Consider the following 13,664-nt stretch of genomic DNA (forward strand, 5'->3'; position numbering starts at 1 on the left):
GATCAGATGAATTCCAAGGACTGATTTTTCTTTTTAGAGACAGAAACTGTGAGTTCTCTATTAGGAAGATACTAAGTGAGCACTGGACGAGCAGGAGAGCTGCCTCAAAACTCACCTGGTGAGAGAAGCCTTTCTTTATCCACCTGCCAAAATGGTCACTTCTCTTACTATGTCCCAACCCCCAGCCCCTGTATACCTGTTTAATATTATATCAAAACAATTTGTCAATGAGTGTGCATCTCTTCTGGGTATGTCCAGATCTCCACTCAGATGTTCAACTTCTGAAACACAGGAGCTGATCTTTTCTCATTCACGTATCCTAACACAACCCTCTGCACACATCAGGTGCTTTAGCAGTGCTGTGCAGTGGCTGAGAGACCAAAGGGGACATGTCCCTTTAAAGGAAGCCCACATGGCCACAATGGGGGAAGCACACACACAACATACTCACCATTAGAATTTGAATCCTGAGAACACAAGCGGTCCCCACCAGACAAAACCGATCCTCCAAAGAAAGATTTCTGGCAGACAACTCACCAGACAGGCTGGGGAAGAAGCTACGGAAGAACACCACAGGCTCTAAGGGAGACAGAGACACACACGTGACAATCTAATAGAAAAGTGGGGCGATTACACAAGAGGATGGGCACCTGCCGTATCAGTGAGCCGTTTGCCAACCCACTGACAATTTTCAGAATTCCGAACCACCAATTTTTTCTGTCTTCCTTCCCAGTCACCCTCCCCACCCTGATCTCCACTAAAACATGAAGTAATTACTGAGAAATAATTATGAGTTCAGGGTGATCGTCAGTCTTCTGTTCTTACCCTGTGAATGGACATTTTAGTCTCCAAAATAGTTCAGCTCCCCTTCTTTACATAGACCATGTGGGTATCAAAAATGTGTGTATAATCTGTGTGTGCATGTAGTCAAGTTTTTTTAAAGGTATTTGACCTTTGGTTTCCAAAGGCACGTGACAAAGATATCGGAGGACCATGTGTGAGCTAACTTTCATTATTTATTTACCCATTCATTCATTTGTTGTATCTTTAGACCTCAGTGGCAAAGAACTGAGTTAATTATATTCTTAGTTCATGGCATATTATGAACACAGATAAAATTCCCACTCTTGTTTTTACTTTTTTCTTTTCTCTGTCCCTTTCCCACCCACAGGTACCCACTGTCATCTACCACATTTAATATATAACTTTGTAAAATGTGTAGTCTGGTTCTATGTACTATATGCTTTTACAATTTACAAAAGTGGCATTGTGCTATAGATCTCATTCTGTTTGTCAATCAACAATACGGTTTTAAGGTCTAACCATGTTGTACTATGTATATCTACAGTTCGTTGCTTTTGACTACTACAAAGTTTTCCATATTGTGTATTTCCCCAGATTTTACTTGTCCATTTCCCTAATGATGCACACCTAGGCTGTGCATCATTCCTCCCTCCTACCATGAACAACACTATGACATACATAGAACATGTCCCCTTAGACACAGATCTCTCTGAGACTTCGCCTCTGCGATATTTCCACCCAGCGATAGGATTGCTGAGTTACAAGATAATTGACTTCAGTTCACTCTGTTTTCCAGGATGGCTTCATGAGTTTACATTCCTCTCGACACCGTATTAGTGTTTTCATTTCTCACATCCTCACCAATATTTGGTATTATTCACACTCCTAATTGTTTACATTTTGATGCGTGTACAGTGCTACTCATTGGTCTCTGAATTTTTCATTCTTTGCTTACTAGTGAGTTGGAGCATCTTTTCACATATTTGCTGGGCTATTTACCTTTGATTCAAGCCCTAGATCTTTTAATGGCCCCAAATCAGTGTTTATGTTAATTTATCAGCTTGTGGTTCCTGAAGCCTTAAAAATTACAAATTCAGATCCCATATCCACATGTAAGACACACAGATTTGAGTTTTGATTTCCTGTAAATGACACATTTTTTTCCATTCAAACTCTGAGAGAGATAACAAGCTTACTCTTCCTCTAGGCCAGTGGACAGAATTTTACTGATCATTTTAAGTCTCTAGGTTTTATGTGTTGGTCCTTGAATGAGTGTTAGAACTCCAGACCCCAGCCAATGGAGCCAATGTATGACTTAAGACTCACTTAGGCCCAGCACAAAATCAGCTCCCTCTTATCACTAGGTCTCATACTTTATCCTTTAATTTCTAGCACCCATGGATTTCCCTTTCTTTTAAGATTGGCTATGCAATAAACTTCTTAGATTATGTTTTAACAATAATTTCCTTGTTTTTGTAGAAGGAAAGAGCCATCCTTATCAGATCAGTCCACCATGTTACCATATGACCCCACCTTGTAAATTTTGCTATTACTTTTTTAAAAGTCTAATTAATGTCTGTGGTCCATCAAAACCTGTGATCATAGGGGTAGGAGAGAGTGTGAGAGTACCAACAGTAGAAAGGCATTTATATTACCAATGAAGGGCTGCATAATTCATGAACTTCATCTAGATAAGATTAAAAACTGTTTTTCTTACCATTAGAAATAAATTTTACACTCAGGATGAATTTCACACATTCATAAGCAGGGCTGCTATCATGTTCAGCACCTCCTCTTTTTAAATGACAGCAAAAATCAATATGTTTTTCTGCTAAAAGAAAACAGATACAAAACGTGCTTACATTTGTACTTATCTATATTCTGTAGGATTCTTTCATATGATTATTGTCTTATTTAGACTAGATTTTACAAAAATATTATTTTCTTTTCATGAACATTACCACTTGCACAGTTATCTATGTTGTATCTGTAGAGTGGGGTATCAGCTAGAACATAATTTATAGAACACTAATACAATTATACAAAAGCTGAAATAATCAGGGTTCATGATTAAGAACAAGATTTAATAGAGGAGAGATTTTTTAATACTAGAAATATAATTTGTGAAATGTCTATATTATTCCTCTAAGTGATTGTTATCTGTCTCTTAAAATCTAAGAACTTACTATTTGAAACAAATAGTCTGTACCTGAGCTTGACAAAGGAAGTTTGACAGAAATCTTTTGGTAGACTTCATGTTTCTCTTCATCAGGCAGAAGGCTTAATAAATTTTTACCCATGATGTCATCCTGAAGAAGGAAAGAGGGAATAAATTTTGTTATTTGTACTACTATATTTACTTCCTCTGTCTCCTTACTTAAGCTTATCATCTGGGAGGGAGATGCAAGAGGGAAGAGATATGGGAACATATGTATATGTATAGCTGATTCACTTTGTTATAAAGCAGAAACTAACACACCATTGTAAAGCAATTATACTCCAATAAAGATGTAAAAAAAAAAGACTATGTATTATATGATTCCATTTACAGAAAATGTCCAGAATAGGCAAATCCATACAGACAGAAAGTTGATGTTAAAAAAAGTAATAAATAAATAATAAAATAAAATAAAATAAAAAGCTTATCATCTGCCCCACGTCAGCCATCTTACAGTCAGACCTGTTAGACTTCTAAAGTCTAAAGTCCCAATTCACATTACCCCGTTCTATGACCATCACCACCTACCTTTCCAGTGCACTCATGCAAGTACCCCACCTCTCCAACAATTATCCCACCCACTGAGACCTCCAGTCCATTCACATCCCATTTTCACTGAACATTATCTCCTTCAAATTGTCACATCCCTCGTTACCCAGTTCAGATGCCATAGTCGATCATTCTAATCACTGCCATGAGCTCTTATTTGCCTGGGAAAGTCCCAACTCTGCTTAATTTCAACTCTTCAGCTACCCTGTACCTTCCCCCAAGCAACTGAATGTGTATGGAGAAAACCCCACACCCATACTGTGTATTATTTTAAATGGGCACTCAGCTCTGCCTAGAAATCATTCCACATTTCCCTAGATAATTCACTCTTCTACTCTTCAATATGACTATTTCTTGCCTTCTCCTCCTTCAAACCTGCGAAACCGTCCCCTCCGCTGCCACCCTCCTCATATTCAGCTGGGATCTCATTTCTTATTTCAATTAAAAACAAAGGGAGAAGGAAATGTCAATATCTCCCTGCACCAAATCTTACCGACCTATCTGCTCCTGTGGCCAGAGACCTGCTTTCTCTCCTATTGCACCAAATAAGCTCCTACCTAAGTCTACTGCACTGTCCTTCATCCTCTCTTGACTATTCAAGGACATCATTTCAGAAATTCTCCCCCTATCCCCCACATCTTCAAGCTTTCCCTTTCTGCTGGGTCTTTCCCTTAGCACACACATGCTAAATCAGAGATGTTATAATGTCTGTCATCTTAAAAACAGAAACAACACAAAAATCCAAAATCTTCCTTGACACTACATCCTCTCCTCCATCTCTAACTAACTTCTCTGGTCCACTTTAGAACAAAAATCATTGAAAGGAACTATACCTGATGTCTCTCATTTCTTCACCTCTCACTCTCCCTTAAAACCACACTAATCAGATTTTTATCCTAACCACTCCACTTTTCTGGTTACCAGTGATGTCCATATCACCAAATTCAATAGTCAATTTCAACCCTCATCTTGCCTAACATCTCAGCATTTGATACAACTGACCTCTCCTTCATGCTTGAAATACTTTGTTTACTTGGCTTCCAGGACACCATACACATATGGATATCCTTTTTCTTCAAAGGCTACTGCTTCACAGTTTCTTTGCTAGATCTTTCTCCTCTTCCTGGCCACTTGGCACAAGAATGCTCAGGGTCTGGTCATTGGACCTCTTCTCTTACTATCCTGTCTCTTGTGGTCTCTTCCAGTTCCACCTCATCAAATACCATCTAACTGTTAATGACTACCAACTTCTCACCTCCAGTCCAGACTTCTCCCTGAACTCAGCTTGATAACTAAACTTGGATGTCTTATAGGATTTCAATTTTAAGACATCCAAAATAGGGTTTCCCTGCTGGCGCAGTGGTTAAGAGTCCGCCTGACAATGCAGGGGACACGGGTTCAATCCCTGGTCTGGGAAGATCCCACATGCTGCGGAGCAACTAAGCCCGTGCACCACAACTACTGAGCCTGAGCTCTAGAGCCTGCGAGCCACAACTACTGAGCCTGCGTGCCACAACTACTGAAGCCCACGTGCCTAGAGCCTGTGCTCTGCAACAAGAGAAGCCACCGCTATGAGAAGCCCATGCACCGCAACGAAGAGTAGCCCCCGTTCGCCGCCGCTAGAGAAAGCTTGCGCACAGCAACAAAGATCCAATGCAGCCAAAAATAAAATAAATTTTTAAAAAATAAAATAAAAATACATCCAAAACAAGTGCACCAGATATTTTCCCCTCACAAACATGCTCTTCTCTCAGTCTTCCCCAATTCAGTAAATGGCACCACCATTTACCCACATGCTTGTCCTTTACTTGCCTTTTTTCTCTCAAGCCCCAAATCCAGTCCATCAGCAAACTCTGTTGGCTCTACCTTCAAAATACATATAGAATCGGTCCACTTCTCAGCACTTGGTTTAAGCCATCATTTTTATCCTGGATCCTGCAATAGCCTTCAGTGGTCTCCCTGCATCTATCTTTGCCACACCCTTGCTCCCACTCCATTCTCCACAGAGCAGCTAGAGTCATCAATTTAAAACATAAGTCAGATCAAGTTATTCCTCTGCTCAACATTTTCCACTGGCTACCCAAGTGATTCAGAGTGAAAGCCAAAGTATACTTCCAACGTCCTTGACAGCTCTATGTTCTGGCTCTTTGCTGCCTATTGACCTTAGCCTCTCCCACCCTCCCTCTTGCTCACTGCATTCTAAGTACACTGAACTCCTTGCTCATGTTCAAATACAGCAAGCAAACAGTCATCTTGGGGCCCTTAAGCTTGGTCTTCATTCAATGTGAAACACTCTTTCCCAGATATTTGCAATGACTTTCTCCCTTACTTCATTGAAGTCTCTACTCAAAAGTATTTTAAATAGCATCAATCCCCTGACATTCTCTTCCTGCCTTTTTTTTCATACCACTTATCATTACCTGACATCATAGTCACATGTATATGTTTATCTATTTATTATGTCTCCCACAATAAAATGTAAGTTGCATTAGAACAGAGACTTTGGTCATCTTATTCACTGCTACATCCTCAACACCTAGAACACAGCTTGGCACAAGTGAGCACCCAATAAACATTAGTTGAATGAGTGAAAAATACTGTACCACGTAGTTGAAGTATGGTGACACATGAATAAACTGAATATCAGCCTTTAAGTAATGAGTTTTTAATGTGATAGGAACAAAATAATAAACAAAGTACTCTTTGTAGCTTAATTATGGCTTTGGTTGATGAACAACAAATTCAAATGATTTTTAATTTTTAATTTTTAATATTAATAATCTACAGTCAAAATTAAGAAATATATTTTTATGGCCCATTTGTAGAAGTCAGCCTACGAGTTGGCCAATGCTCAAATTAGCAGATGGATCCTGTCTCAATCAAGAAAAGTCTTGGCTCAATTCAGGGCAGAAATGTAACACTAATTTAGCAAAGAAAACATGAAATTAACAGGCAATAGATTTCTTTTTCTTGGCCACACCACGCAGCATGTGGGATCTTAGTTCCCCGACCAGGGATTGAACCCTTGTCCCCTGTAGTGGAAGCGTGGAGTCTTAACCACTGGACCACCAGAGAAGTGCCAGGCAACAGATTTTGACAATGAAAGTCACATAGTAAGAAACTGACTTCCCCAAAGAAAAAGATATTTTTCATTCAACTTAACTTTTTCAATAAAAATGCTTTTATTGATTTAGTTATAAAATACACTTTAGGTACCAAACCAAGTTACCTCTGGTCAGTAGAGACCACTCATTTATTCCTTCACCTAACACTTGATTAACAACTGCTTCATGCCAGAACATTATGCTAGGTATGTTCACACGAACTAGCTCACCTAAACTCCTGTGAGAGGAAGAATTCTCCTCTATTGAATTCATGATGAAACGAAGGCTTGTCCGATTATTGAGAGGTCACAAGTTCAGAGATGAGATTCACACCCAGCTCCATCTAATTCCATATCCATTGTTCCTTCCACTACAACATAGCTACCTTGAGTCCAATCTGCACCAAGAGCAGCCAATTTGCTACTGGGCCAGTTTCTGCATTTTGGACATTCTACATGAATTAATTTATTATTTTTTTGCTGAAACTTATGAGAGTTTAAAAAAATGAACCTGACATGTTCATTCTAATTTCAATGAACGCATAGTTCAGGAGGGCAGACAACACATGCACAGACAATTCTGATGCAAAGTATAAAATAATACCTTAACAAGAGGTACAAAATGCTAAGGCTCACCAGTTCTTTCATTGGCAGAAGGAAGTATAGCATTGTCACCTAAAAGAATTCCAAGTGAGCAGTCTTTTGATGGTGCACATTCCTTGGATGGAAATAGTGGCAATAAGTTTCTTATTAACTAACTACATTCTTTAAGGAAGGTGACAGTGACAATGAATGCCTTATAACTGACCACCAACTACAAATAGTGGACGTAATGATCATCCCAGTGACCCTGCTATATATTAGATAAAGGGCAGAGATCTGAAAGCATTATCAACACCATGTTACTTTCGTAAATCTTTGGCATTTGCTCTTCTTATTACACAAGACAGAAAGATCAAGGTACTTAGAGCTTAATGAAGCAAGGATAAATACCAGTGAAAAATTAAGGCTTTTTAAAAGCCAAGTTTGAAAATAACCATTAGTTGTCCTAAAAATATTAGTAAGTTGAGTCTCAGTCATGGCAAAAAAAGAATAAAGGAATTTACTCCACTCCTTGACATTTACTGAGAATCCAGGCAAGCAGCATCGTTTTGCTGGCAGAGACATCCACATTAAACATGCATTAGAAAACTGTTCAACTGTATAGGGCACCAGGAAGGATAAGAGCTTCTGTACGAGGTTCAGACTGCACCCTGAATCAAACAAGACTCATTGCTAGTGATTCTCTACTACACTGTAAACTTCGCAGGGAGAAGCAAAACTCATCACAATTATCACCAAATAGCCATATACCTATGTCTAAAATTTGCTAAAGACTCTTAAAAACTCAATCCTGAGAAACTCTTTCCATGATGAAATCTGTATTTTAAATTTTTATTTTGGTTAAAAATTATAAAAGAGAACAATTATATGTTTTTTTGAGGAGGTGATGAAGTAGAGTGACTAGGAAAGCAGGCTGCTAAGACAGAGGGTAGTGAATACAAGTAACTACACATTACTACTACCAGTGACTACAAGTTTTTCCAAAGGAAAAACCATCAATGACATCAGTGATTGGGAAAATGTGGTGCCAGATTTCAGACATAAGTTTAATACCACGATGATGATAACAGCCATCATTTCAGTCATGGTGTGTTTTATAACATCATAACTTGGACTCCTCCCATCTTTTTGTCACACCCCTATCCAATCCATCTGCAAAACTTATTTCACCTACAAAACAGTGACTACTTCCACATCCACCTTAATGCAATCCATCACCATCTATTGCCTGGACTATTGTAACAGCTTTCCAAGTGACTCCCCACTTCCATGCCTACCCCTATAGCCTATTCTTAATACAAGACCCAGAGTGATCCTGATAAAACAAGTTCAGATCATTTCTTGCATCTGCTCCAAATAGCGTCCTCCCATCTCAGAGGAAAAGGCAAATGGCCCTAAACAAGGTGGACCTCTGTTACTGCTCTGACCCCATCACCTCCTACCACTTTACCTTTTACTCACAGCACTCCCGTCCCAGTGGCCTCTTTACCATAGCTTTTCACACCAAGTATACTCCTGCCTTAGTGACTTCTCACTTGCTTTTGTTTCTACTTGAAACACACTTATCTGCATGACTCACATACTCACTCCATTCAAGTACCTGTCTAAATGTCACCTGATCAGTGATACTAACCACACCATTTGTAATATCCCACCTCCGGTCACTCTCTAAGTAATACTGTCCCCTATCGACAGATGAGAAACTAAAGCTCATGTCATTAGTGAGTGAGAGTTAAATTTTAATCTCCAGATTATTTGACTCCAAAGACCAAGTTCTTTCCACCTCACAGACAGTTGCCCAACAGACAGAGGTTCCTTGATTTTTAATGAAATTGTAGATTCCTGGAGCCAGGCAGATACTCTAGAAATGGCTTGGTTTCCATATAAATATAAGATGAGTGACTTATAAAATGAAATTTTTAATCAAAGCCTGGGAAAAATTGCATGTTGTTAAAAATTACAAGTTAGGATTTAATGAGGAAAAGTGTGAAATTGTGCCTCAGGTATAGTCCTTTTCAAGCCTGTTTTAAAAGAATATATAAACTCATTCCCACTTAACGTTTATGTACAGATGAATCAATAACAGTTATAGCTTTATTTTTAAGTACACCAGTCTCAGATTATCAAGTCCATGGTTTAAGATTAACAGTTCAAACCCATGTCCCAGACACCTCTACCTTAGGGTGACTATGTGTGTGTGTGTGTGTGTGTGTATGTGTGTCTGTGTGTTACTTCAAATGTTGAAGGGTGAAAGAGTCTCTTAAGAGTGAAAACTCTGAACCAAAATACATAAGGAATCAAGGAAAATTATATAACTAACACCATTGCTGTGAAAAATCTTCATGTGAGGATCCTCATGAATCCTCATGAGACTGGAAAAGTCTCCAGTCTCAGTCAATGGCAAATTTGGTTTAAGTAATGTCAAATACCTCAAAAATTTGGGTAGTTTTCTGGTCTTCACTATAACAAAATTTAATGTGTAATGGATTATACTCCTACATTCTTTCTTTTAATGTGCATTTAATAAGACCATTCTCCTATGATATAACTCCTCTGAGGCCCAATGCAATGAATATCTCTAATATTTGCATTTTATTCAGCTGTTCTGTTATTCTATAAATATAAGCTGAATTTCGAAATCCAAACTGCTTTCTAAAAGAAAGGTAAGAGAATGAGAAATAAAGAAATGGACCTTAGTACCTTTAAATAAAAAGAAAAGAGCAGAAAAGCTCTCTGAGTTTCCAAGTGGGCTGTAGAACATGCCGGCTGGAACAGCATAACTAGCGGGATAAGCTCCTAATCTTCTTCTAACTTAACTAAATAATAATTTAACAAAACTTCTATTCATTTATGTGTTTCAAACTTGAGTGCTATAGATCTGTGGGTCAAGTTCTTAAGACAACTCTGTGGAGTGAGAAATATGCAATGAAAGCAACAATCCAGATGTGTTTAACACAACCAGCCAAGTGACAGATTCAGGAGTGGTGGTGGTGGATGTACTCTACACAGCCCCTCTTCACACACAGGCATGCATGCAATATGAAGGTATGCAGTGCTTTCATGTTTAAGTGATATATCTGGTAGGTGTCCAGCCTGAAGATTCAGAAAAATTTTAGGAAGTCATATATTCTAAGTCAATGGTGCTAGGAAGATATAGAAAGCTTTCCTGAGAGGGATATAGTGACACCAAAGGGCTCAGGAATGAGTGACTAATTTGAACATCAGAGACTCTGACTATAACTCATGTGTAGGTCTCTCCAGCAATATTTACAACATTTCTAAATTAGGCAATCATTTCTAATTTTTTTTCCAAATGAGATCAGGATTTGCTCTTCAATATAAAGAAACAAAAAGCAAATCAGACCTGGAAATGGATGCCATGAGCCAGCATGACCAAAGCATGACATTCATTGTTTAATCAGTATGTGGTGGACTCAAGAAATGTACAAAATCAGACACATCCATCTTGTGAGGGCTGTCTTGCAAAGTAGTCACCTTGGGGATTATCCCCTGAGTCTTCTTTGGAGCTCTCCTTCAGGGGCAGTTTAAAAACCATACACCAACGCACACACACCATTTCATTACCTTATATCAGAGTTTGTTTTCATAGCTTTAAAACTGAAACCAATGGAGAGGACAGTAAAACAGGTGCGCGTTTTGACAACATTGAGAATGTCTTCTCTGATGAGTTATACGCTGCTGAAAACAAATAATAAACCCCTAAACGACAAAGCAAATGATCCTTTCCCAAAAGCTGGGAGAACTTACTGGTAAATGGCCAAGGAGAGAAGAGATGTTGTCAGTCACGAAAATTATCACTCCATCTGTGCTCACTATTATCATAAAGCCATCTAATGACTAATGAAGAGAAAATAATAATGTAATTAAATAGTGGAACAATAATAAAATGATAGCTTTATTTCTAAATGCATAATTATAATCACACACTGAAAGTGTATTGTGGTCCTTAAATATCAATAAAGCAGGCACAGACTTAATTAAAATTCCATTATTCTGCCTCCTACACAGAATCTACTTAACCTTAAGCATGAGACGTTTATCAAATGATGTGTCACTTAGACAAACAAATTTCAATGTATACCCAATTAACACAAAACTCTCCAACACAAGCTATGAAGATTCATTTCCGTGTGTAGGTTTTTCATATTCAATTCAAAATTAATTTTAAAAACTGTAAGAATATCTTGGAGGGCATTTTCGTTTGTGGTTAGTTTAGTCATCTATTTATAAATATGGGTATTGCCATCACTTCCCTGCTATATAATGGATTAGATATCCAGACAAATGCCTCCTGGTAGAGAATACCTAAAATGATGATTAAAATATATTAAAACTTATATTTCAAAACAGGGCCAAGCTTCTGGTAAAGTAAGGGAAACGATCTGACATCAGAAATGACTAGAACATGAGAATTCAGAGGTAAGGGGATAACGGAGCTTGCATATGCCTTGGGAATATCTACACAACACTGATGGCATAGAGCTGGGAGGACAGAAAGCAAAGCCTGCGCCCGCACAAGGTCGGGGGTGAAATCAGAGACTCCTGCATAAAGCCAGGCCTCCCAAAGGGTAACTCTCTCGGCAGACAAAATAGAAAGATCTTATCCAGCAAAGGAAGCCAGGGGATTCACAACCTGCCCATCCTGCCTCAGCTTCCACTCAGACTAGAAAAGGAAAAGAAAAACGAGTGTCATCTGGGAATTACAAACAGAAGCCTACACTCGCACAGATTCGGAGCTGGAATTCAGAACTACCTGTGTAGCCCTCAACACTCCAAGCCTATTATTTACTTTCACATGGTCCTGACCCCAGATATCTAGTAAAAAGAAGTTGAAATCATCTCTAGAGAATGATTTTAAAGCCCTCAAAGAATTCATGCAGATAAATTCCCAAATAACATGAGATTGTAATGAATGATTAACAAACAGGAAAAAATGAAACATCATGAACAAGAGGCAGTATAAATAATAAAATGCAAATCAGATTTTAAATGCGCAGATACTGGAAATATCAGGGATAGACTATAAAATAAGCATGCTTAATATGCTTAAATAAATTTTAAAAGGGTATTGAAAACATAATGAAGGAGCAAGAGACTCATAACTGACTAGGCAGATGTGAAAAATAATCAAACAAAATGTCTAGAAATAATATCATCAAAATAAAAACTCAATATGTAGGTTAAATAGCAAGTTAGAACATAGCTGGAAAGACAATTTTTGAACTGGAAGACAGAGCTGAAGAAGTGACTCAGACTGCAACACAAGGAGACAAAGGGATGGAAAATAAGAAAAATTAAATGACACAAAGAAGAGAGTGAAAAAGTGAACTAGACATTTCACACATGTTCACTTTATTCTCATAACAACTCTGTGAAACAGAGATATTTTACAGAGAAAGAAATCAAAGCTCAGAGATAGTAATTCTTTCAAGGATGCATAACGAGTAAGTGACAAAGGCACAATTCATATCTCTGTCTGTCTGACTCAAAAGAAAGACCATGGTCATTCAGGCTTTAGTTTGTGGCCTTTGAACTCAGTGAAACTTACCAGTTCCATTGGAGATAGAAACCATGAACATGTTTCCTCATGTCACTGAGGAAAAAATAAGGACTTAAAAGCCTTATTCAGTAGAGTCTAGCAACCTGTGCTGAATGACTCTACCAGATAATTACTTAACTTGACACTAAACTATAGAAAGAGTTGTTCATTTTTGTTGTCACTCAAGATCAGTGGGTTCACTTGGCATAAGAAGCATCTGGGCAGCATGTTAGACATGAAGGCTCCTGGTCTTACCAGGATTGAGATTCCGATTCAGACAGTTTAAGGTGGGTCCCAGGAACCTGTATTTTTACCAAGCTCCCTAGGTAATTCTGAATGCATGGTCTCCTAGCCACACTTTGAAAAACCACTATTCTTTATCTTCTATTGCACGTATTCTACATATGAAGTAATCAAAGAACAAACTCCCTCTTACTTGTAGTATCATCTGGTTGAGATCTTCATAGCTATGACGTGATGGAATCCAATTAGATTTCTCTCTAGAGGCTTCTGGATTGACTTTGCCTTTTTAGAAAAAGGAAGAAAGAAAAAAAAAAATGATTAGCTTATGGGTATTAGATTTTTCAAAGTTATAATTTTATGAAAAAGACTCTCATGAGAAAATGCTGAGTGCTAATGAAGGATCTGAAGTAGACTAACTAATTGCTTATAAATTATTATAAACAAAGAAGTGTTCAGAATTGAAAAAGACCTTGAAGATCATCCACCTGAATTTCTACTGATCTACATGATGACCTTTCTAACAACATTATGATTTTCAACCCCCAATTCTTTCCTTTTCTTGACTTCTTTAAGTCTTCTGAATT

General features: G+C 38.1%; 1 protein-coding gene across 1 annotated transcript in view; it reads right to left on the minus strand.

The window, feature by feature from the left end:
• PASD1 (PAS domain containing repressor 1) overlaps positions 1-13,664 on the minus strand; it is a 122,926-nt gene that overhangs the window by 49,830 nt on the left and 59,432 nt on the right. The window contains exons 6-10 of the mRNA XM_073798866.1: positions 13,274-13,362; positions 11,046-11,135; positions 3,014-3,113; positions 2,522-2,635; positions 452-579 (exon numbers count right to left, since the gene is read on the minus strand). Coding sequence (XP_073654967.1) covers positions 452-579; positions 2,522-2,635; positions 3,014-3,113; positions 11,046-11,135; positions 13,274-13,362 — 521 coding nt within the window. The remainder of the gene's footprint in view (positions 1-451; positions 580-2,521; positions 2,636-3,013; positions 3,114-11,045; positions 11,136-13,273; positions 13,363-13,664) is intronic.

The sequence above is a fragment of the Tursiops truncatus genome, chromosome X (genome assembly GCF_011762595.2).
Source record: "Tursiops truncatus isolate mTurTru1 chromosome X, mTurTru1.mat.Y, whole genome shotgun sequence".
Classification (NCBI taxonomy): Eukaryota; Metazoa; Chordata; class Mammalia; order Artiodactyla; family Delphinidae; genus Tursiops; species Tursiops truncatus.